This window comes from Pomacea canaliculata, linkage group LG11, assembly GCF_003073045.1.
Source record: "Pomacea canaliculata isolate SZHN2017 linkage group LG11, ASM307304v1, whole genome shotgun sequence".
Classification (NCBI taxonomy): Eukaryota; Metazoa; Mollusca; class Gastropoda; order Architaenioglossa; family Ampullariidae; genus Pomacea; species Pomacea canaliculata.
The window spans coordinates 18277668-18302658 of record NC_037600.1 but is presented as its reverse complement, the minus strand read 5'-3'; the positions used below and the strand labels follow the sequence as shown (position 1 = coordinate 18302658).

Here is a 24991-nt window from a genome sequence, read left to right as displayed (position 1 = left end):
GTTCCTTAGCTTTGGATCTAATGGGTGAAATGACCTCCCCCCTTTCCCGTTTATTTAATAAGAACTAAGACAACTTAAAACTTATTAAATTTAACGTTTGTTGATATAACTTTTAAAAACTTGTGCTAAGCTAATTTTCCTACCAGTGTACATGAGTATTTTTTAAACTAAACTTCGTTATCCAGCCCCTCACATTAAAGAATTAACTGTACATTTTTGACAATATTTTTGCGAACACTGTATATATACGTTTTGAGAGTATTCCTTATTACAAATAAATATGTTTTTATAAATATGTTTTTTAGCACCGGAAGTTCTGCGACAATTAACGCAAAGAAGTGGGATGAATATTTTTAATCAATAATAGACGCGTGCGGGATTCGCTAGGGACAACTGCAGAAGAAAGTTCCGTTAGCATACTGCAGTACAAAATTCATTCAAACCTTTCGTCATGAGCAGTCAAGGGCCACGCAGCGAGGAGCTTCAGTTTCCATTTTGCCAGAATGCAACAGACAAATACGAAAAACTGGCAAAAATCGGACAGGGAACGTTTGGGTGAGATGAAAAGTTTGGCTTCGACACGTGTATCAACAAAGATCAGCCATTTCGAAGGCAGTGTGAGTGCGAAAGAGATGTTGAAGACTCGAAGAGGACGAACGTCTGTGTCTACTGCTCATGGGCCAGCCACGTTAAGATCGTTTCCAGTTTAAATGTTTCCAGTAAACAGCAGACGACATACAGACGAAATAACTAAGGACACAAAATTAGGAAACGTAAACAATTCATCATTCAATTTATGTCCAGCATGTCTCATATTGTTCATACAGCTAGTATATTGCATTTACATGTGAATAATGTTTTTTTTTCTTTATAGAGAGGTATTCAAGGCAAGAGAGCGCGCGTCCAAGTCCAAGGTGGTGGCTATGAAGAGAGTGCTGTTGGATAATGAGAAAGAAGGCGTATGTATGTTAGTCTTTACTTACCATATTTCCATCTCACACTCTGCTCTCGTCACTCAGCACCTAGATACTAGTAAGGCTAGTTTTGTGTAAGCTGCAATAATAGGATTAACCATAATACCTTTTTCTTGTCATACTTCAGATAAATATTTCAGCAAGTATTTCAGATGTAGATAAATTTACCAACTAGAAAAATGTGAGTGCATGCATGAGAATATGCATATATTTTAAATTAATTAATGGATGCGATGATATTGATATGCATGTCTTTTTCTCCTCAACACAAATTACTAAAAAATTCAGAAGGAAAAGTTTTTATCAAACATTCATCTACTACTAACAGCATATGTTATTTTTCACAAAGTCATTGTTAATTGGAACTCCCAGCTAATACTGAATACGTACCAAATTTTAATAGCTTCAAAAACTCTCTAGATAACATTTCAAAATTATAAATATATTTTACAGTTTTGATGGTTAATAAAATATAATTTGAAATTGAGACTCAGACAATATATTTCAGTGACTCTATTGATGGAATGTTAAATAGGCTGTGATTATTATAATCATCAGATAATAAGTCCATACTATTACATGTAGGCAAAATACTGAAAAGCAACAGATTATTTAGGGCTTATATATTTATAAGTTACCGTTATACTGTTTTGTATTCATACAGACACACACAAAAAAGAACACCACAGCAATGAAATGAAGATGTTAAAAAAATGTGTTGACAGTTTCCCATCACTGCCTTGAGGGAGATCAAGATCCTTCAGCAGCTTCATCATGAGAACATAGTGCACTTGATTGAGATCTGCCGAACCAGAGGTAACTTGCTAAAGGCATTTATAATTGTGTCAATGAATCTGTCTCAGTTTTTGGATTAGGTTTTGATGTTTTTATTTTGGAATAATACAATGTCTCATAATGTTTTAGATAATGAAATGAGGTAAATGATGCTTATTCTAGAAGGAAGAGTTGCTGACAAATACCATTTTATGGTTATTAACTGTAGTTACTTCACCCTCATATATGAAACAGTGTACTACTTATGCCTTTTTAGAGTATATCTGCAATATGATTTTTTTTATGTTATGGGGGTTAGAGGGAGCTGTTGTTGGGACCCTTTTATGTGTAGGTGTTGTAAAGTGCATTCAGCCTGGCTTTGGGTGGAGAACAGTGGTATATAAGTTCTCTGATGATGATCATCATTATTGCAGTTATTATAATCATCATCATTAGCAAGAGTAAGATCTACTCCAAAACAGGTTTTAGTCTTCTTATGATTTATTACTTATCACTTTAAATTAGTATCTTTTTCTATTTTTAAAGTATTTTTTTTAATAAGGCCCTACAATAGTGTTTGAAACTTTCAGAGTAATATTCATTTATATTTTAGCTCAGTGTTCCAGTCTTCTCTAGTTAGATGCTCAGATGTTAATGCCACTGATATCCAGGATAATCTACCATGTTGTAACTTAAAAATAAAACTAGTCTAGCTAAAGATTAGCAAATACTGAAAATTTTTTATTTTCTGCATTTTTCGGTGGAAATCCACTTGCTTCAACCCCTTATTCAACAAGTGGTCCTGTCCTTAACTCATTCTGCTTGTATTCACATATAAGTACAAAAGTAAAAATATTGATTGATAATGTTCTGGTAAACATTTTTTCTTTACTGTTTTCATTTTTTTTTTCAAATCTTTATTAGGGATAAATCAAAAAGTGATTGCAACACAGCCATGAGGTTTAAACAGTTGAGGGAGGGAACTCTTCAAAACTTTGATTACTTCACAAAACTGTTTTATCCCATCAGTTTATGAGCATTTGATTTCAGAATATATCTGAGTTCAGTGATGTCAAAATATTTTTTAATTTATTTAAAATTCTAAATGTCTTGCAAATATTGGATGAATGCATCAGAAATGTCAGCAGCGTCTTCATGTTCTCAGACATCTGCAGAAAATCTTGTATCTTTTGAGCTATGCCTGTACTTTTCTTGTACTTTTACTTTTCTTGATTATTTTCTGACATGACAGTGTGAGAACCATATTTAAAAGCCAGTGAAAGAGTTTTGTCAAGACTGAAATATAGATGCAAAGATTACAGATTATAGCTTCTCTTCTTAGTCTCTTTTGGTGCATGTGTGTGTGTGTGCACATATGTGTTTGTGTAGAAGAAGCTTTGATGATTCTCTTAAATCTTATTTCACTTCTCTGGCCCTTTCCTTTCACGGTAAGGTGTTGAAAACCAAACATGCCACTTTCATGTTAAGTCGTTTTTGTTGTTGTGGCCGTAAGGAAAAGTGTAAGTGCAGTGGAAAGTTGAGCTCAAAGGATATTTTGGATTGTTTCCTCTCAAAATGTTTGGTTGCAAAACAATCATGCAAAATTGCATGTGAAACAAAACTCTCAAGCAGTCAAGGAGTGTCACAAATCTGCCTTTTTAAAAAAAAAAATTCATTCCAATGGGAGAAGAACAGGAAATAGAAAAAGTAGGGTGTGTGTGTGAATGAGCTGCATGGAAGTGCATAGTTGCAGGCATCTCATAAAGGCCGCTTTTTCTTTAATATATCTGCTTCGCTTAGAGACCCTATTTACATAAATTGTGAAAGTTACGGCTGAGGCCAAGAGACATTTTCACTGCTATTTTGTATTGGAGTAGTCCTACACCTTTGACTAGTTTGGAGAGCCAGACAGTTTTCCATGTTGTGCTGTACGTGCTGTTAAGTCCTGATCAGCCCTTTTAAAAGAATAATCTGTTCACTGGTGAACTTGTTGAGATGAATCAGATTTTGAGTAAGTGAATCTTCAACTAGCCTGTTTGTTGGTTTTGTTTTGTTTTGTTTTTTTTAAATTTTTGTGAGTTTCATATCCTCATATGATGCAAATGGTTCAATGTAAATTATTGATTGGAGAATTTTTTTATTAAGAATATCATAAAGTTAAAGCTGAATGATTTTCAGATTTTAAGGGCTATATTATTCTGTCAAGATTGTTTTCTTTTACTTGCATTCTTTGCATAGTGGTGTGCTAGATCTTAATGGACTTCCAGAGAGGCAGCTACCAGGAGAAGACAGTTGTGTCTGTATTCTTTACCTATTGGAACTCAAAACCTGTTTGAGGGGGCTTAAAAGACTTTAAAAAAGTGACAGTATCAATAGACTTTTATCTTTAAGGGGCAAATTATGTTTTTTAATATGTCTTAAGGTATATACACACAATACATTAAGCATTGTGTTTTTGAACAATTTCAGATGTTACATTTATTTCTTAAATACAAGTTTTTGCTGGCGTTTTTATTTCATCATCCATACACACATATGCCCACTCTTACAAGAGAGTCAGTCTATTAAGTTTTTTTCTTTTTTAATGTGCTTGATGGCATTTTGTGAAAGTTCCATGTGTCTGAGTGTGACGTAAGTGCACTGGCAGGAATTCCAGACTGTGGGTGCAAATACTGCAAAAGATCACTTTGGAATTCTAAACAAAAATGTGTTAGATCTTAGCGCCTCTTGTGGTTTGAGCCCAAGTTACTACTTTTATTTCACGTTATTTTTCTTCAGGATCGACTCATTTATAATACTTCCAGTAGCTGGTGGTCTTTTTCTTTTCTTACTTTGTCTTTCAACTCCTCCCACCTTTGTTTTAGTAGTTTGCAAACTGTGTAACTGTATTTGTTTTTTTGCTGCTCTTTTTTTCAATCACAATAAGCTTCTGTTGAGCCAGGAAGTGTGTAAGTGCTTTTTTTAATATGCTAGAAACTGCAAGCAAAATAATAAAATTTGCCATAGTGAAAAGTCTGTGCAAGATTTAAAAGCTTTGCTTTTATTTTACAGACAGTATTTGGGTAGAATTTAAGAAGAAGAAAAAAATCAGGCTAGTCATATTCATCGCTGATACGAGCAGGTTTACTTGTATCTTCATGATTATTTCTTGACATTTTTTCTCTCTCTCTCAGCAGGTCCATACAACCGCTACAAGAGTACTTTCTACTTGGTCTGCGAGTTTTGTGAGCATGATCTGGCCGGACTGCTGAGTAATCTTCATGTCCAGTTCAGCCTGGGAGAGAAAAAGATGTTGATGCAGCAGCTCTTGAATGGTCTGTACTTTATTCACAACAACAACATTCTGCACAGGGATATGAAATCTGCTAATATTCTCATCACCAGGACTGGAATTCTAAAGTTGGCTGACTTTGGGTTGGCCAGGGTTTACAGCCAGAAGGACAGGAATAGATTGACTAACCGTGTTGTCACCTTGTGGTACAGACCGCCAGAGTTGTTGCTGGGGGCTCGTGTGTATGGTCCAGAGATAGATATATGGGGCGCTGGTTGTATTATGGCAGAACTTTGGACACGGTTTCCTATAATGCAAGGACACTCAGAGCAGGAGCAGCTAAGACTCATCAGTCAGCTTTGTGGCTCAATCAGACCGGAGATTTGGCCAGGTGTGGAAAAGCTAGATTTGTATGGAAAAGTAGAATTGTATCCAGGACTCAAAAGCAAGGTTCGAGACCGGTTGATGCCATTCCTGCAAAACCAATATGCTGTAGATCTTCTAGAAAAAATGTTAAGCCTAAATCCATCAAATCGCATTGATAGTGACACAGCTTTGAACCATGACTTTTTCTGGACAGATCCTATGCCCACAGATTTGATGCTTACAATGTCAAAGTATAATACATCAATGTTTGAGATGCATGCCCCAAAAAGGAGAGGTCAGTGGACTAACCTGCAACAGCAGCGACAACAGCAACATTCTCACATGCCACCAGATGGTCAGCATTTTGAACGGATTTTCTAGAGCTGTATATTTCCAGTTGCCTTGCTGAAACCTTGCTTTCTTGCGTGCTACTGTCTGTTATATTACTTTACTTAATTGGGCTTAAATGGCCTCTTTAAACCTTTCAAAGAATTGGTGGACTTTTTGTTTTTCCTTTGGTCAGATTAAAGCTCAGTCATGTAGACAGTGCTTATATCCATTTGGCTTTTATCTAATGCAGCAATTTTCTGTGATAATAATGAAGTATAATTTTAACCAGCATTATTATTGCTTCATGTAGAAATGTAGAATTGAGCAAAGTCCATATTTTATAGTGTGACTGGAGCTTTTCATTAACATTTTGAAGACTTTGTCACACGAAAGGATAAAAGAACTGAAGGAAAAAAATAACTTTGCTGCACATCAGTGTTGTTGTAGTAGTACCATAATTGGTAAGAGGCATGTTCTGGCCTGGTACTGCTCTCTGTAGATTTTTTGAAGGTGTTACTCATCCTTAGGTCCTTTATTCTACCCTTGGACCTCAGGAGATTGTGGAATGGTTAGAGCTTATGAAATGGTTCCTGGTCACTTGGCAAACCTGTTGTTAGATACATGGAGTATTTTGATGGGGGAAGCAGTTGCATCTATTACTACCCTATCCTGTTAGGTTCCTCCATTTCAGGGGTGTGCAAACTACGGGCCACATCCAGACTGGCGCATCTGCCAAAATATGAAGTCCACTTGTTTTATTTTATTTTTTATTCAGCCTAGGTTAATTGGATTGAAATTTAATTTATCAATTACAACAGTGTTAGAATTCAGCAGTCTGAAACATTTTAACAGAGACAAATTACAAAGATAATAAATAACATGGCTAACATCTGATGGAGTCGTTGGAGAGCATTAGGGGTGGCTGGCTTCAAAGGAAAGGCTAGTTTTAAAGTTTTATTGTGAGCAAATTCAAACAGCTTCACTTTAATAATAATGATGTGAACTTACAACGTGCAGCTGCATGACAAAGATAGATCGCACTTTTTGTGCAGACCAATAATGATAAATAAATGATAACAGCCAGTGGACAGTGAGTTATATAGAGGCACAATAAACAAAAAGATGAGGTACAATAGTAAAATGTAAAGCTATGGATGAAGGGATGTAGATACTATAAAAAGTGTAAGATGGAATCGGCAGTTGAGAATAGTAATTCAGGGATGGAGCGTTTGAATGAAGCCATGGAGTCCGTGGCAAATGGGACGTCGAAGAGAGCTTTATGAAAAAAAATCCCCCAAAATAGACACTGACGAATGCAACATAACATACAAAATTGTTAAATAGAGAATGGCAGATGAGAGTAAAGATATTTAGCAACAAGATGCTCCAGCATGCGCAAATCATTTGAAAAACTGATCCAGGCTGCAAATGATGCTGTCCTCACCATGCCCAGTCATATAATGGATCTGATAAGTCTAGGTCTCATCAGTCTTCCTGCAGAATGCCTGTTTGAAAACCAAATTGAAGTAACAAGATGTCAGAAGAGAAATCCATCGATATAATAGTGTGCAGTGTTAAGGGTTTCAACTGTTCTTCATTTATCACAGATTAGGAGGTAGAGATCTAAAGCTCGTAGTTCAGATTCACAAAGCATTATTATGCTCGTATAAAAATAGATCAATTTATAAAATATAATATAACATATAATCATAATTAGTTCTTGTCCACAGAGCAAATCATCGCCGATAAGTTAAGATCTGCAAATGCAAAGTCTATAGTATAGATTAAACAGTATATCTGGGAACAAGGAGTTGGAGAAAGATACAGTGAAACCAGAATAATTGTCATGCAGCAAAGTCATTGATAATTAAAAGAACTTAATGCCAGCAAAATACTCCAATGAGAGGTTAATCTTCCCCTACATACAAAATGCTGAAGCTGAACAAGTAATGGCTGATGCTGGCAACGCCAGAAGAATGGCTGAAGAACAAAACTTGACATGATTCCTACAGTTGGTCACAGAGTCACAGCAGAAAATAAAGTTCAGTTAATGATGAACACAGGCACAAACTACATATCCACCAAGTATATAAAGAAGCAATTGTGGGGTACAAAAGCTCTCGTGCCAGTTAGGCGCAGCCTTGTTTCATATTTTCGTAGGATTTTCAGTTTGTCCTCTGCAGTTTTTCCAGCGCTGCTTAAGCCTGATGTTATGTAAATTGTCCTTTCAGGATTTTGTAAGCTGACTTACAAAAGATAAAATCTGTGTAATAACAAGTTATAATTTTTGTAATCAATTAAAAGAAGTCTTGATAGAGAAAATTCATTTTTTGGCCCAAAAAAGAATATGCCAACACTGTTTGAAGCTAACAGTTGGCTATAGAATTACATTAGATCACAAAATTATTTTTATTTGCCATTAGTAAATTTATAAAACATCTAATGAAACTTATTTCTTTATTTTTCCCGAAGGAGACAGGGATAATAAGACAATGGTTGGTCAGAAATGTTCAGGGTATAACCAAGGCATATCATTGCATCTATGTATCTGTGATATTTTTACCTCTGTGTGCTTGTGTTGTGCGCATGCATATGTGGTTTTAATCTTTCTTTATCTTTTTAAGACGTTATCTTTATATTAGCTACTAACCATTCTTTCTGTCTCTCCTCTCCCCCACTCTTTCAATATCTGTCTTGACATATCTTTTTGTTTACTTCATTTTTACGAACTGTTCATCATTGCTATTACCTCTTTCTCTTCACTGTATTTTGTACTTCATTTCTTATCTTTCTGTTCCCTCATGACCCTTCTATATGAACATGATTCTGTGGTATATAAATTGCACATTTATTATTATTTGATTTTCAAACTTAGGTATAATACTATTATTTCACTCATCACTCATTATCATAATACACAGTTTGGTATTCAGTCATATCATGTATATCTGTTTACATTGTTTTTATATAATTATATTTGGGATTTCCTGTGTCTACAGATTTTGAGGTTGTGGTTTCTTTGCTAGCATATGAGCAATGTGTATTTACCCATCTTTTATATGACTTTATGTGATTGTTATTATCAGCATCATTATGGAATTGTTGCAAGTATTTTTTAAATCACTTATAATAGCATATTGAAGGGTATACTTCCTCCACAAAGTGGAGTAGTAATATTCTTTTATGTTCCATCACTTTCATGCTATTAATAAATGTCTTTGTTTCATAGTTTAGTATTTAGTCATAATACTGAGTTTGTGCTGTTGTTTAGCTTTGGTCTTTTATTTAATAATCACAAAGCATACTGCACTGAGCCTTATCAACTAATGTACTAGTGACACATTTGAAACAAACATTATAAGGTCAGTCAGACTTCAGGGTTTGGGTTTTTTTTCCCCTTGGGAAAATCTTCATTTGTTTTTTTTTTTTTGTTGTTGTTGTTGTTTTTTGTTTGTTTTTTTTGTTTTGTTTTGCTTTGGTTGTTTTTTGTTGTTGTTGTTGTTTTTTGTTTTTTTTTTAAATGAGAATGGGAAATTATTTTTAGAGTTTTGAAAGTCTTTCACTTTGATATTGTATTTTTACCATTTTCATGATGTGACTATTTTGTATAAGTAATTCTCTTGATATAAGAAGCATTCTTGGTCCATTCCAATGAATTAGCTTTGGAGCTAAATGGCATTGTTGTACTTGTTATTGAGCATCATGTTTTTCTACAGGTTTGTTGTTAAAACTCAGAGTACATATCATACATTTCCTTTCATTTTGTTCCACTTCTGTGTTCACAGTTATAAAGATTGTTAATCTATTATTATTTTTCCTTCAATACCATTCTTTGATTCCTTGATGTTTAGAAAGTACAATTTTTCATATATATTTCCTTAGTTGACATATTATTGGACTGCTAGTTTTTATTTTCTTTGTTCCCGTTGCTGTAATACAATTTTATGGAGTACTTTAGACCAGGTTAGTTGGTATCCAAGATATTTGACCATGGGGGTAAAAATTCTATTCAATCTTATTTTACTGGTCATCCTTCAAAAATTGTATCTGTGATTGTGAATTAAACTTTATAAAAAATTAAAATAGCAATATTTAAAATAACATTCGGTGGTGACCTTCTTAATTATGCATGCTACAAAGCTTTGATTCTAGACCTTTCAAAGAGAGTAGCTAATCTGCATATGTTTTCAGTCAGAGGATATTTGAAAGGACAGTCATTGGATTTCAGCCAGAAGGGGACTGAATAGGACAAGGGAGCATAATTTCAGAATAACAAGATTTTTATCCCTTTAAGTACACTGACTCTGTCACATGCTATTTCTTTAAATAATTCTTCAGCGTATGTCAGTGCATTCAGATCAAAAGTGCTTTAAAATGACAGTCAAGCACCAATCTGGCTCGTCAAAAGGGTGAAAGTTTAAATGAAGTTGATGTTTCCAGTAATACTACAATTGGCTATATGTACAGTTACATTTTATTTTATAGTTTTAAGCCTCAATAACACAGGAAACTTTGCATTCGAGACTAAATTTTGCCATAGAGTTTTCTCATGCTTCACCTGATGTGGGTACTTTCATTCCCTTAACAGTATCCCTCTCAATCTTAACAAATCCTGTGACTGTGGCACTGGCAAAACAAAAAAAATTTTAATTGAGATGTGTGAACTTTGTGAAATTAACAAATAGCTTTGATATGTGTGAACTGTACAAGATGTGCAAAGCATGCAAAATAGTGTGTCAATTGCCAAGGTGTAAGTAATGTCTAAGAAGGTGTGTAAACTGTACAAATGGATATGTGTGTGTGAGAGAGAGAGGGAGGGAGGATGTGTGTAATATTTATATTGGTGTGTAAAGTAAAGTTTTCAAAATGATTCTGAGTGTAAACATGGGTGAGTGAAGTGTGCCAGTGGCTGTGGGAAGTAAGTAGTGCTTGTTACTGAAGTGAAAACATCTAACTCTTGTGTAACTGTAGTGAACGTGTGTATATTTTCATGGTGCCGTAAATCTAAGGGAGTTCTATAACACAATACGATGTTAGCATCATGAAGAAGAAATTAGCTACCTGTTCAGTTGTCAGTAATAAAGTTATATAGCATTCAGAAATAATGCAAAATTCAATTTGGAACATTGAAGAGGGTAGGGGGATTTGTTTTTTATGTTAAGCCAGCAACTAAAACTATATCCTGGAAAAGCAGCCAGCCTTGTGCTACATTCAGTGAAAGAACAGCGGGCCCTGACAGATTGGAACCCAGGGCAGTCAGTCCTCCCTATATTGATTATAGGTGCTAACTGTTGCACCACTGGACCACCCTTTAACATTGCAGTGAAATGGTTACAAAATACATCAACCTAACTCTGTACCCAGACTTGCCTACATGCAGCTCCAGACATGCACACAGCCATTACAGGGGACCAATATACTTTTGTATGGATCACAACCATGGAGAAGTCCCCATTTCAGATGTTGAACAATAATTTTCCCTTACGTCAATTTTTTGAACACCTAGCTAAATCCCAGCCAAACTTTTGTCTCCCGCAATGCGCTCCCACACCCACTTAAACCTCTACATCTACCCAACACGCTGACCTCTAAGTGGTTAATACCAACGGTGACAGCAAAGCAGATATTTACATGGAGTACAGCTCAAAGAGTTGTAAAGCTTCAGGTTGTTGGAAGCCACCCCATCCAAAGATGGCAGCTACTCACTCGGCTGGTCCGCATCAGGACCCGATGGACAGGATGTGGCGAAGTAACATCGTTCGGTTGACTGCCAAGAACAAGCTGTACAAATTGCTCATACATCCATCCTGTTGTACGTTTGCAAGATGTGCACTCTGCCTGCTGATACCCAAAACAGAATTGAGGCATTCAAGACCATGTGTCTAGAAAAAACTGTTGAGAACGCAGGACCAACAACTTATTCCGAAGCGCGCTGTTACCTCCCTCGAAGGGCACCACAACAGCAGGAAGAACTGGATGGCAGACTGTGCCTTCCTTTACCAGTACTCAAGACGGACGACCTCAGGGGTGAGCCATCTAGCCCCCCACACACACATACATACACCCCCCCCCCCGACGACCCGTATCGATGGGACAGCTTAACTACTTAATCTAGTGGTACCAGTCCAGAAATGAATGATGATATGTTATCCGTACCCTACATCTAACACTAGCCCTAAACACAATATTTCTGGTCAATCACTATCACAATACTACAGGGTGGGCCACTTAAGCAGCTCGCCTCCTATAACACGAACCAGAGGTGGGTTAACAGACTCTACCTTGATATTTGTTTCTTTAACGCTTTAATACTCTTATTAAATAGGAATGCGATCATGGCATTAATAAAGTGCCCTCTAGTTCAAAGTTCGTAAGTGAAAAAAATAATATGGAGCATAAAATAGTTGTAACCATAAAGAAACATGCGTTAGCAAAATTAAGTCAGTGTTTGTTGTCCCTGAACTCAACGGCAGTTTCTCATTTGCATAAGTGTGGAACTTAAGAAAATAGAGAGAAAGGTGGGCCTGGCATGTGGCATGTGGTCCAATCCATCCTAGGGATTAGTCCCTTCCCCATCCACCAACTCCGCTCCTCCTCTTCACTCCTTCTCACCCCCGCCTTCCACTTCCTGGTCACTTCCAATGCAGCACCGTGACACGCCTTCACGCCCTCAGATGATGGCGCTTTCCTGTGAAACACGTACTGAGAAACTCACGTGGTCAACCTACAGGCAGAGGACAGGTGTGACGTAGTCAACCCTTTACATGTCCAGATTCTCATTGCCATTGTCTCACCTGCTGTTCAGCAGACGGCGGTTGACCAGTCATTGCCAATGGCGTGGAAAGATGCTCGGCTTTTGGTGGGGTCACGTTGACAGTGAACAGCGCTCACATTCTTGCCTCCTCGGTGTTTGTTTGTTTGTTTGCTTGTTTGTTTATTTGTTTGTTTTTGATGGAGTGGCTGGTTCCTACGCCACTGATTGCTAATTGTTGCTTTCCTTGTATAAGACAGGATGGTATGGAGAGAGCGGTTCTTTCGCCCTCTGGCTGCAGACAGGTCACGTGGGTATGAAGAGGGGCTTTCGTTATGACGTCACCAGGCAGGTAACGTGGGTATAGAGAAGGAGTCCTTTGCGTTTTTACGGTCATAGGCAGGTCACGTGGTTATGGACAGGGCGGATCTTTTGTGTTGTTTTTTTTTTTTTAGGGCTTCAGACAGGTCACGTGGGTATGGACAGGGTGTGGCTTTATCGTCTTGGTGGCTGCAGACAGGTCACGTGGGTATAGAAAGGGCGAGTCTTTCGCGTTATGACGACTACAGGCAGGTCACGTAGGTATGTTTTATTGTGAGATTATATAAGTAAGCGATTGTATAGAAGATGAGCAGACCTTCCATGAAATGGAGAACAGTTTCAAGGGGCCGAGTCTTGACGCCAAACGAGGGGAGATTGCGAAGCATGTTTAACCTTCTTTGTAGTCTTCTTCACTTTAATTCAGTTTGGTTCTCGTTGTTGCTATTATGCGCACGCCATGGTTATAGATGTTAACTATTTGTGCTTATGCCCTATAAGAAATAGTCCGTCCATCCCGACTTATCTCTGCGGCACAAGAAAAATATCTTAGAAAGACTCAGTAGACCGAGACGGTTGCAGTAAACATTACTTCCTAAGGCCTCTGTCCGAGAATGGTGTTCACATAACCGTGCGAGTTATCCTTTTCTGAACTACTCACAATATTAGCTTAACACGATTTACATGGTTTCTCAAAATGGTCACAAGAATTTGCTATACAAACCTCAGTGCCACTGATGAGACCGACTGATGCCCCTTCATTGGAAGTGGACCACACATAGTCCACCCTAACCCTAACCCTGACCTCCACCTGTAAAGATGTCTCGCGACCCCAGATGTTCCCTAATCACCCAATTTTTTTTAAATTTTTTTTTTTTATTTTATCAACTTTGCGCCGCAAAATCCTTACTTTCCCACCAGATAATTCAAAGAGTGAAGATCACGGTTGATGAAATCATTAAAGTTTGATAGTGACTGAGAATTACTTAAATAGTGTTATGATGTTCTTACATGCTTACTGTTAGGATCACATTTATATTTTGATAAAATAATGAACGTACTGTTGTGATGATCCTGCTGAAAATTTCATTGTATGATTGTGGTATTTACATTCATGAACAATAAACACGTTATATATCAAATAAACAGCTTCATATTGTTACCAGTGAGGTCTGATGATAATATTTACAGTTTCATAGAACAAAGAGCACATTACAGTTTCATCGTGCTATTATCGTCGTCGTTTCAGACACACACAACAAATGTCATTTACAATTTTTTGTCTCCTAATTTTGTCTTCTTTTGACACAAACCAAACACCCAGCGCCTGACCCAAACATTAACCTTTGAACATGTAGAGCAGGAGAAGAGAGGAGCCGCCCTTGAATGCCTCCGAGAGGCGCCATGTGCCCCTGTCCCCCACACCCACCTGCCCTGCCCTCCCGTCCGCGGGGTGGAGCTGTCGCCTCGTGTTGCCATCACAGAAACACAAAGCGTTCCAGATGGGAAAACGCACTAATGTTAATTCACTCAGACTTCAGCGCCAGACTCGCCACCTAGCGGCAAGTGCTCGCTTTTATCTTGTTTAAAATTGTTCAAAAATGGAAAGATGGCATGCCCAGTAAGACACAACACGCTTTTTGTCATCACGAATCAGAAAAAGTGGGGAGAATATAATGTATTGTGAGTCTGGTCAAAATTTCAGAGATGGTAACGGGTATGCGTTGAACTTTTTTCTGCCGACTGCCGAGGGATTTGTAGTTTCTTTCCACACCACACTCGCACCCTATATCTGACCATCTGATATATATATACACGCCGACACATATATACAAATATAACCAGATTGATATTCAGCAAGTAAAGGTGGAAACGCCTCGAATAAATAATAAATAACGACATATCAGATCCGTGAAACATATCCTAGGAGATCATTGAAGCGTATCACAGGAGATCCACCGCCTGACTCTTCGCACAAAGGATGACTAGCATATTACACATGCAGAAAGACAGAAAGACAAAAAAAGGGTGGGTGGGGGAAAACACGCCGATATAAACCGAGAGAAAGAAGGAAGAGAGAGAGAGAGTCAGATGGAGGTGGAGACAAAGTCCCAATGGTGGCTGCTCAGAAGCATCCAGTTATATCAGCAAGTACAATCAAGAAGAGTAGATTAACCCCACGCCGCGCGTGATTGTCCACCTCCCAGTTGAAATAACAGCAGCAAGGGGAGGTGGACAATCTTACTGACGTCACGCTGGAGGGAAGGATGGGAGTTAATCGGCCAACGAATGACTACGGGCTTCATTCAGGTCTGATGACAAGGCGAAAGACGACTGATGAGCAGATGAGTGCGTTGCAGGTGAAAGAAGGAGTAATCCAGTGTAATAGCCACACCTGAGGCCCGGAGGTGCTGCGGTCATTAGATAACGGCGTGAAGCCCGTCATTATCATGTCACGGCAGGTGAGGGTGCCAGTGACCAGGTGGAATTACTCGCGTGAAAAAGAAAAAAAAAAAAAAAAAAAAAAAACCCTTCAACCAAGACTGCGTTCAGCCAGAACCTGAATAGGACCCAGACGATGAGTTGTTTTCACGATCAGAGTTTTTGTCCCAGATGCACACGAGTCGGTTAAATATAGCCAACCGCTAAATATAACCAGCATGCATTATCTTTGTCCATATGTGGTGGCCGATTTAATACCACATGACAGACAATTGTCACACATCCAGATTCGTCCGAAGTTGCCCCAAATGCCACCCCTATATTGTGTTACATCACAACAAGCTTCTCGCCACATGAGCAGAACTGAGTGCGTCATACAAAAAAAAAAAAAACAAAAAAACAAAAAAAAACCAACAACAAAACAAAACAACAACAAAACAAATGTTGTATTGAAGCTATTGTCTGAACGATTAGTGGAATTAGATGCTTGAGAACTCCCTTTCCCATTATCTCTTATAGCAATTGAAAGAGAGAGAGAGAGCCTATTATGAAATGTAGAAAGACAAGCATTGTTTGTAATACATTGTTATTGAAGAATCAGTGCGATGTTATGATGGATCATGTAAGTAAAGTCATTCAGAGTTTTGTAATAAAACAAGCAAGCACATCCCTAGCATAACTCTGTTTAAAGATATAAACAAGCAGCAATGAGGACCAGAATGGCCCTTCAAATCACGTGACTTAAAAAGTCTCTTTCTCCTCCTCCCCCACTTCCTTCTCCTGCCTGTCTGCTACTACTACTGATCCTCCATATGTAGGATTATTTCGAGATCTCACCTCGCAGTAAAAACAACGAAAACTGAAATCTGTGTCCTTTCAAGACTACAAGATGTCGATTCCCTTCTCGCTTAATGGCATCAGAGTCTTCTAGAAAAACTTCAAACTTCAGTCGCTAGACTCGTTCTGATGGCCAAGAAGCATGACTATGCTACACTGCTAGCCAAACTATGTCCATGCAGGCACAGTACAGACTGTTGATGATCTGTCAACCTTTCTCAAAATCTTTCTTACCTCCATCCCATATTTCCTCTTTCAGTCTACCTACAGTCCCTCAAAAGACTAGTCCCTTTCTCTGTTGTTGTTGGTTTTTTTTTTTATTTTTTGGCTAGCGGGTCTTTTCCTATGATGCTCCCAAACTTTGGAAATAGGTGGATGATGATGATGATGATGATGATGACGATGATGACGATGATGATTTTACCCTACTTTATCTCATACGAAATGCTCATGACATTGATTGCGTCCTTACATTCTGAGGGCAAGAAAACGAGGCAAGCCACTGCAAGCTCTAACAGCTGCGAGAAAAAAAAAAAAAGATTCATTTAGAATGGATGAGAAATAATCTCAGTGCCTTCTACCCCATGTTCTCCCCCAACACAAAAAAGTCAAGTTGGAGAAGCGTCCGCATGGTTACAAAGTTAATTTCATTAGCAAACTCTGGCATCCGCCTGTGGCGCTGTAATCAGACACTGGGCCTCGTCCTCTGGCAGGTGTCACCGCGGGCAGGTAGCTTCAGGTGGTGCTGCTCGCAGCAAGATAACCAGACACAAAATGACTATAAGAAATATCGAAAGTGATATATGAAACCACTTTACCAAATGATCATTTCGTTCTCCTGGGTGGCAAATTTCCCAGGTGCAGTGATTACCAAAAGCACACAAAAGAGGGTGAGAAGATTGCACTTTCATTACACTCGTGCTCTCACATCGCCTTTCAGAAAAGTAGCAAACCTATTTGTAGCTGTATCTTTTTTCTTCGCAGTATTGCTTATATATTTATATATCCCATCATAATACTTATATATTTAATAATAGATCCTAGAGATATCCTCACTGTAGGGGAGACAAGTGGTCTAGGCCGAAATGCAGGGACGACGGAGTTCACACTCTAGTCCTCAATCTTTAACTTCCCCGGTAAACCAGGTATCGTCCTCTGGATGGACTCAAACCGACAGTTATTTGCTCCAGAGTGGTGACTACAGGGTCTTCCTCAAGGAAGATGACGTGGAATAACACGAGATAATAATAATAATTTGCTGCGTCCACGGGTTTGTGTCGTTACAAGCGACTTCATTGTTTCAGAAAATTTTAGAAAAGTATTTTATCACTTTCTAACCTCACCCCCTACCCAGAATTTCTCCCACATATACATTATGTACATACATAGACCAAAAATTCAAAAGTGAGTGCTTGTTGTTGATTTTATCATTTAGTTTCCGGTCGTTGTGTTAAAAATTTAGCTACAGTAATTATATTCATTTAGCTACTACAGTTGTAACAAGAGAAGTGTCGGTCATCTTGTTTTGTATTACAACTTTCCTTCTGCCTCCAGGCGACTGCACCAGCCTCACTCTGGCTTTAGAACAGCTGCACCAGCCTCACTCTGGCTTTAGAACAGCTGCACCAGCCTCACTCTGGTTTAAGAACAGCTGCACCAGCCTCACTCTGGTTTAAGAACAGCTGCACCAGCCTCACTCTGGTTTTAGAACAGCTGCACCAGCCTCACTCTGGTTTTAGAACAGCTGCACCAGCCTCACTCTGGTTTTAGAGCAGCTGCACCAGCCTCACTCTGGTTTTAGAACAGCTGCACCAGCCTCACTCTGGTTTTAGAACAGCTGCACCAGCCTCACTCTGGTTTTAGAACAGCTGCACCAGCCACACTCTGGTTTTAGAACAGCTGCACCAGCCTCACTCTGGTTTTCATCTGTGAAGAAAGCCACAGAAGCACCGGCATGCCTCCTACAAGATGGCAGCACGGCGCGGACAATCTGGCCTTTTAGCAGTCGTCCTGTTTAATCCTTTTCGCTTCGATTGTTCCTGTTCTCGGTGCCACGGGAACAGCTCGATGGCTGATTGAACAGAGTGCTTGGCCTTTGCTCATGAACACATCGCATTATAGGACTTTGGTCTTTGTTGATATTTCGTTAGGAAAACAAACAAGAAGTATTTTTGGACGGCTGGAAATATCTGTAATAATAGAAGTAAGAAGCTGAGACACACCCTTCGCCGATAACAAAATGTCCGAAGTGACCGAGTGTGCCCAGCCAAGCAGTAGGCCAACTGATGGGTGGCCGGTAGATGATGGTGGAGTTGGTTCGGTCTGTTGACGGCCGTAGGTACGAGTTACCTGGAGTTGTGGTGGTCAGGGAGATACGCGTACAGTTAGGTGTAAAAACAAAGTAATAAAACAACAAATGCAGAAAATATATGCGTTGAAGGGGTGGGGCGGGGTGGGGTGGGGAATTAGTGTTTTGACCCCAAGCCAGCAAATAAGGCTACATGATGGCAAGGCAGTCAGCCCTGTAAACAGACGCCACATGCAAAGAAAGAACAGTGTGCGCGAGACGAGAACTGAACCTGTTATTGTTCACAAGCGCTAACCGTTGAGCCAGCGGACTGCCTACATGAAAGGTCAACAAGTACATCGTGAGTTGTGTTTGACGAATGAGTGTTGTGCACTGTGGTAGTGTGGTAGGCGGACGTGCACACACTGGAATATGTATTTACAATTTGTGACGACTCTTTTCATGAGTGTGTTCATGGTTTGTCACGACACTGTTCAGAAGTATGTGTTTTCGGTTTGTCACGACGGAAAAATATTCCCACTATTTAAATTTCCTTGCCTCTCTTCTTTCTTACCGCCAACGTTGGATGACTTTCAATCTGGCAAGACATCACGTGACTGGTTATTCACTCTCTTTCTCTCTCACACCTTTTTATCTTGCTCATCCTGCATGCTTTGTATTAATTCCTTGCTTTTCCTCTTTCTTTAATTCATTTTTTTTAATTCGTTAATTTTTTTCGATATCATTATGTAAAAGATGGGTGTTTACATCTGCTGCTGTTGTTGTTGTTGTTGTTGTTGTTGTTGTTGTTGTTCTTGTTGTTCTTGTTGTTGCTGCTGATGACTTGGGATGTGGCAGTTGTCACGTCATTTTGATGAAATAATGTCCACCATGCAAACTCTTCTTGTGAAAAGATTCAGTTGCAATCACATTGTATATATTCTGAGATCAGCTTCATTAGCTTTATGTCTCCGCGCATCAAACACGTCTCCGGTCATCGTTTGACGAGGGCATTCCTTGATGTGCCCACCCATCCCTCACCCGACTACTCAAAGCAGTTTCACGCGTGGTTTCACACAGTCAAAAATACGCATGCTTCTGTAGTTTTTTTTTTTTAATTTTTATTTTATATTTTATTTTTTTTGACAAATATTATTTTCAGAAAAAACATTTATACGTGTTATCTACAGCAAAGCACTCTCGTCACTCTTGACAGCCAGCCTGACGCCAGGTCATCGCCAACTTTCGTTACAAAGTCCACGGTTGGCGGGCGTCAGCACGTGGCTGTGTGCGGGGTGAAAGGGAGGATGATGGCCGCGGGCCTGCCCATCGATTTGAGACTTAAGACGACGGGATTAGGGCAAGGAACGTCCTTAAGAAGATGACAGATAAAAAGTGATCATCAAAAACATCAACACACCCAGCACTGTAGCTGTCTTTGTTTTCTTGACTTCATGTTCGATCCATACATCAACTGATTAGTTCTAGAGTTGTCTGCGCTTGCTATGGTGCGTTCTGGCAAACTGTACATCAGACAACCTCCTTTAGACACAACGATGTTGTTTGAAGTGGACTAATTGTCGGCTGCATGTTTCACTCTGATTGAACCTCAGACATTTGCGTGCTGATGCTTCTATGCAAATAACGGGGCGAATGTCGGCTAGTCGTGCAGCATCCCGCAGTCAGCTGCAAGTTACTGTGTGCTGCAGCAGACCTGATGGCTGTCTGCCTGAGTAACCTCCATTTTCTACTGCGTGGGGAGAGGCGATTGCCCGCCCGCCGGGTCCATTACGGTGATGAAACTCCCAGGACAAAGCAACGGTGTGACCAGCAGAAGCCTGTAGGCAAAACAACCTGGGAAGAGAGGGGGGGATAGTTGATGACAGGCTCCCCGTAGATGCTTTGCGCTTGTGTGCTCTCCCTGGTAATATATTAGCTGCTCAGCTGAAAGCCTGAGCTCTCTGTCTGAATGAGCCCTCAACCATCGCCAGGAAACGACGACAAGCGGAATAAAGCCACATCTCCCGCCTCAGCTTCTGCTTTACGATGCAAAAGATGAGAGCAGCACATCATCACCGATGTTAGTACTAGCAGCATCACACTGCAACCGATGATGAAAAGAATTTCTTTCCGCCAGTGAGCTCAGCGTCCACATAACAGTATAACAAAAAGTACAGAAGTTAGTGGACAATCTTTACAGGACTAGTGGGTTGCAAAAACTTTGTTACTGCTAATGAAAGTCAGAGGTCAAAATCGTAACTACGTTTGTACATAAATTAGCATAATTAAGAAATAGTTCCATCTCTCCCTTTGACTCTCCCACAACTTAAACATGTATGTACAATGATGACGTCAGTGCTGCTAACCTCTTTCTTTGCATCTTTGTAGGCGTGTATCTCGAGAACGGAAGGGGAGAAATAAGTTTTGGAGAAATAACATCTTGTAATATATCTTTACTTAATATCTTTATCCAATCATTAAAAAAATAATTCACTTCAATAATCCTTAAATTACAGTGACAAACACGATGCAGCCAAAGACTGACCGTGTACAACACAAAGTAAAAAGCGTGCTAAAAGGCACACATTTGCTAATATACATGGCAGAAAAAATGTTATCCTACAAGCGACTAACAAGAAACTGCTGCTGTCCCTTGAACTTTGCCCTCAGGTCACTCACTGGCTGGTCAACACCCGGGCTAGTGACGGGGAGGGTCCACGATCAAGAGAAATCTATTTACATTTGATTTTTTTTTTAACACACCGTGAGCATCATGTGCGAGTCGAGGTTTTATCGATAAACAATCTGAAAAAATTGTTGTTTTCATCGACGAGAGTAAAACGGCTTTTTTTCAGCTGTTTCAAAACACTCATAATGAAACAAATTATTGCGTGAACGTGGTCAGACAAGCGGAGCAAATCCTCGGATATCCGAAAAGAAACGATCGGAAATTGCCGACAAAAGTAGCGCAGTTTCCAGTTTGGAATCTGTTAAAGACAGTTGGTTCTTTCAGTTGCCGCCGGAAATGGGTCTGAGGGCAGGCTTTGAACTCGCCGGAAGTTCAACACTGCTGTGCTGGAGAGTGGAGCGTGCGAGTCCGGAGCTCAGCTGCAGGGGAGCATGGCAGGCGACACCCTGGGCATCGTTCTCGTCAAGCTGCTCGTCGGTATTAGTCTGTCCACAACGGTGTTGAGCCCGACAGTCGCAGGTCCACTGGTGACATAACGACCGACACCACAGTCACAAGTCCACTGGTGACACGACGACCGACACCACAAGCACAGGTCCACTGGTGACACGACGACCGACACCACAGTCACAAGTCCACTGGTGACACGACGACCGACACCACAGTCACAAGTCCACTGGTGACACGACGACCGACACCACAAGCACAGGTCCACTGGAAAAGTCTTTTTGAAGAAAAATTATCAGATCAATGACAGTCCACACCTGACACACACCTGCACTAGTGCAGTGCTTCACTCAAGGTGTAGCACCATACTCAGTCTTCCTTGCCTTTAACACCAGTCTGTAGCTGATTGTTGAAGTATCTGGAGTTTGTCAAGAAGATTTTTAGGGTATGTAATGGAGTTTAAGGGTACAGACTAAAGATTTTGTTACTCCGACCAAAATGTTAAACATATAATAAACTAATCTGATGTAAAGCTGCAAAAACGAAAAGGCAGTCTCAACAAAACCTAACTCGAACTGATAAAGGTTTTCCAGGTATAGAGGAGCGGTAGGTAATAATAATAATAATAATAATAATAATAATAATAATAATAATAATAATAATAATAATAATAATAATAATAATAATAATAAAGGGCCACGGAGGTCTTCTAATTAACATTCCAGCTGAGTAGCGTACATTAATGTTTCTGTTTAAGGTGAATACATGTAGTAAGTCTTTAAGACATCTGTTCAGAACAGAGATTTTACTGAAACTTTATCCTGACCATGAGTATACCTAATATGTGTCTGTATTACTTTCTAGGAGCTGGTATTTCCCTTGTAAATGTGTCTGTATATGTGAATATGGGTGCATGGTTGTTGGTGATCAGTTTACTCCTGTATATCATTTCTGTAAAGCTCTCTGAGCAAACAGTTGGAAAAGCGGTATGTAAAAGTTCATTATTAGTAGTATTAATAGTAGTACCAAAAACATTTTCAAACAGGGGACTTAAGTGTTTTTAAAATAAGTTTAGTATTTATAAAGATACAGAGACTTGTATTGTAGGTCTGCATTTGTGAACATCAGTGTATGGCGGCATAGCATAAACTTCAAGTAAACTTGAAAAAGTTTAAATAAAATGAAATAAAGTGATAAAGTGAAATCTTTACAGAATTAAAGTTAAATGAGCCACTTTGTGTCTGTGCTGGCTTAAAGGCCAAACACTCAGTGGAGTCTGCTAAGGCCATAGCTTCGTTAAAAAAAAAAAACAACAACAACAGATTTTTCGATGTTCATGAGCTTCCAGAAAAAAGTTTGATTAGCGCTGGCGCAAGAATATCAGTCTACACTGGTGTAATCTAGTTCCAGACAATGATTGAGACGAGCGTGTCACTGATGTTGCTGTTGTTACTGCAGTAATATTGGAGATGAGAACGAGGATGTAAGACAATATTGTGGCATTTTCCAAAAAACGGGGGACTTGAACACTCGTGGACAAAGAAACAAACGTGAAAGCAAGGATATGTACACTTGTACAGCTGGTTGTGTTACGGATGGTATTATGCAGTTGTCAAGAATGTTCACTGGAATCTTACTGCATTACCAGTTTACTTAGAGTATGATGACAATCTATTCTCCATACTATCAGCGTTACCCTTTGGATGTAATGTACTTGGTTCAAGATGTTGACTTCTTCTTGGGTTGCTTTAAATGCTTTCAAGAAAATCTTTGAGAGTTCACTGAGCTTGATGGAGCCTGGCATTGCCTGGGATGATGTGTGGAGCCTGTGCATGCATATTCTCGCTCATCTGTCTAAAGAGAGCGAGTTAAGGGAAAGTGTGTACGTGTATAAAAATATTAACAAATAGTTGAGCAGGTCTTCATCCTAATAAAGCAATTTATAACCAACAGCTTCGTTATACATAATGTTTTCACGATGAAGCAGTCTTTCATTGTTTATTATTATTTTACCGAAAAAGTGGGGTTAAACTAAACTTATTTATCTGCCATCGTCGTCGTTGTCGCTTTTATTATTATTAAATCATCATCATTATTTGGTCATCTGAAATTTCAAAATTTTAATAAAACTCAATTATTCCTCAAGTTCATGCAAATATAAATAAAGTTGTTTTCGCTTTTGCTCCGCCCTTTATTACGACACAAACTCTACACATCTCTCTATCTATATCTTCCATCACAGATATACAATGCCACAACTGTTCACAGACACCACACATATAAATAGTCATAAATTTCTATCATATATCTGGTTATAGGGTCTCAACATTTCAAACATATCGTCTTATACATCCCTTCATACACACCTGACCATACCCTTCTGAATGCGATTTGATCGCTCTTGAACGGCCAGACAGCCAACAGGATGCGGAATCCCTAGAGAGGAAGAATTTTTTTCAAAGCCGTCTTCACAGTGTCACGCAAGGCGCGTGCGAGCCTCACGCGAAAACGTAATAAAAGTGATGGATGTTTACGGCACACTGAGGGAAAAGGACAAGAAAAGCGAGATGAAAGCTTTAATCCCTCTCTCACCTTGATCTCAGGTAGTTATTTCCCGCGACAGTCCCCGACTGGTCTTGACTCCCCCAGGACCAACGGGCGCTACCCAGGCTGTCGTTGGTATGGCGCCGGTGTAGGAGAGTCTTTATGCGTCCTCTCTCTCTCTCACCTACTCTCTCACTCACCCACTCTCTCCCCCTTCATATATAAATATATATATCCTCTCCCCTCCTCTCTCTCACTCCCTCCATTCTACCCAGTTCTTTATCCTGTGCTTTCTTTGTCCCACTCTTTCTGTCCCTCTCTCTGCACCCACGTCTTCTATGAATGAGATTGTCTGGTGAGTGTCATGTGACTGTACATGTGACTCATGTCAGAAATATAGCGATGTCATTATTTCCACGGTTCACGTGTTTCAATATTGGAATGTTTCATCTTCTACGCCTCTGTAGAGCATTGGGTCATTATATTTCATTTTATTTTCTTTTTCTATTTATTTTTGCATGTGGCATTTGTTTACAGGGCTGACTGCTTTTACAGCCTGATCGTTGCTGGCTTGGCGTTAAACACCATCCCCCCGTCGTATCACTGGAATTATTTCCCTTTATACGCTTCCTCGCCTTCTTCTCTTCTTCTTCTTCCTTTTTTTTTTTTTTTTTTTTTTTTTTTGAATAAACAATTTAAATATGAAAATTTTAACATTCTGAAAATGGACACACGGGGTATAAAGATGGTGATAATCATAGACAATCTAATTATAGGCGGGCTCGCCAGCGGTCATAATGTAACTCAATTGAATCATGAATTATTTACAAAATATTTAACCTCAACACTGTTTTACATTTTCAATCGTTCATTTAAAAGAGAACAAGGTGACAAAGCGTATAAACTAAAATAAATACAAGGATAAGTACAAGACTTTCATAAGCGCTGATGAACCATCCTG

At 39.2% G+C, this 24991-nt stretch overlaps 1 protein-coding gene across 3 annotated transcripts; it reads left to right on the top strand.

Annotated features, from left to right (window-relative positions):
• Positions 1 to 355: 355 nt before the first annotated feature.
• Positions 356 to 10813, top strand: LOC112574862 (cyclin-dependent kinase 9-like). Of its 3 annotated transcripts, none has more exons than XM_025256178.1 (4): positions 356 to 555; positions 875 to 959; positions 1700 to 1790; positions 4922 to 10813. In XM_025256178.1, the coding sequence occupies exons 1-4, from the start codon at positions 452 to 454 to the stop codon at positions 5764 to 5766; spliced, it is 1125 nt and encodes a 374-aa protein (XP_025111963.1). In that variant the 5' UTR covers positions 356 to 451; the 3' UTR covers positions 5767 to 10813. The 3 variants fall into 3 exon arrangements, with proteins under 3 accessions (XP_025111963.1, XP_025111964.1, XP_025111962.1); XM_025256179.1 differs by having other exon boundaries at positions 476 to 617; XM_025256177.1 differs by lacking the exon at positions 356 to 555 and adding an exon at positions 558 to 688.
• Positions 10814 to 24991: the final 14178 nt, after the last annotated feature.

Bases quoted from the DNA above. Each gene is read 5' to 3' on its own strand.
- LOC112574862 (XM_025256177.1), top strand. From the start codon at position 561: ATGAAAAGTTTGGCTTCGACACGTGTATCAACAAAGATCAGCCATTTC. The intron at 689-874 runs GTTAAGATCGTT...TTTTCTTTATAG, and splicing joins ACTGCTCATGGGCCAGCCAC to AGAGGTATTCAAGGCAAGAG. The intron at 960-1,699 runs GTATGTATGTTA...ATGTGTTGACAG, and splicing joins TGGATAATGAGAAAGAAGGC to TTTCCCATCACTGCCTTGAG.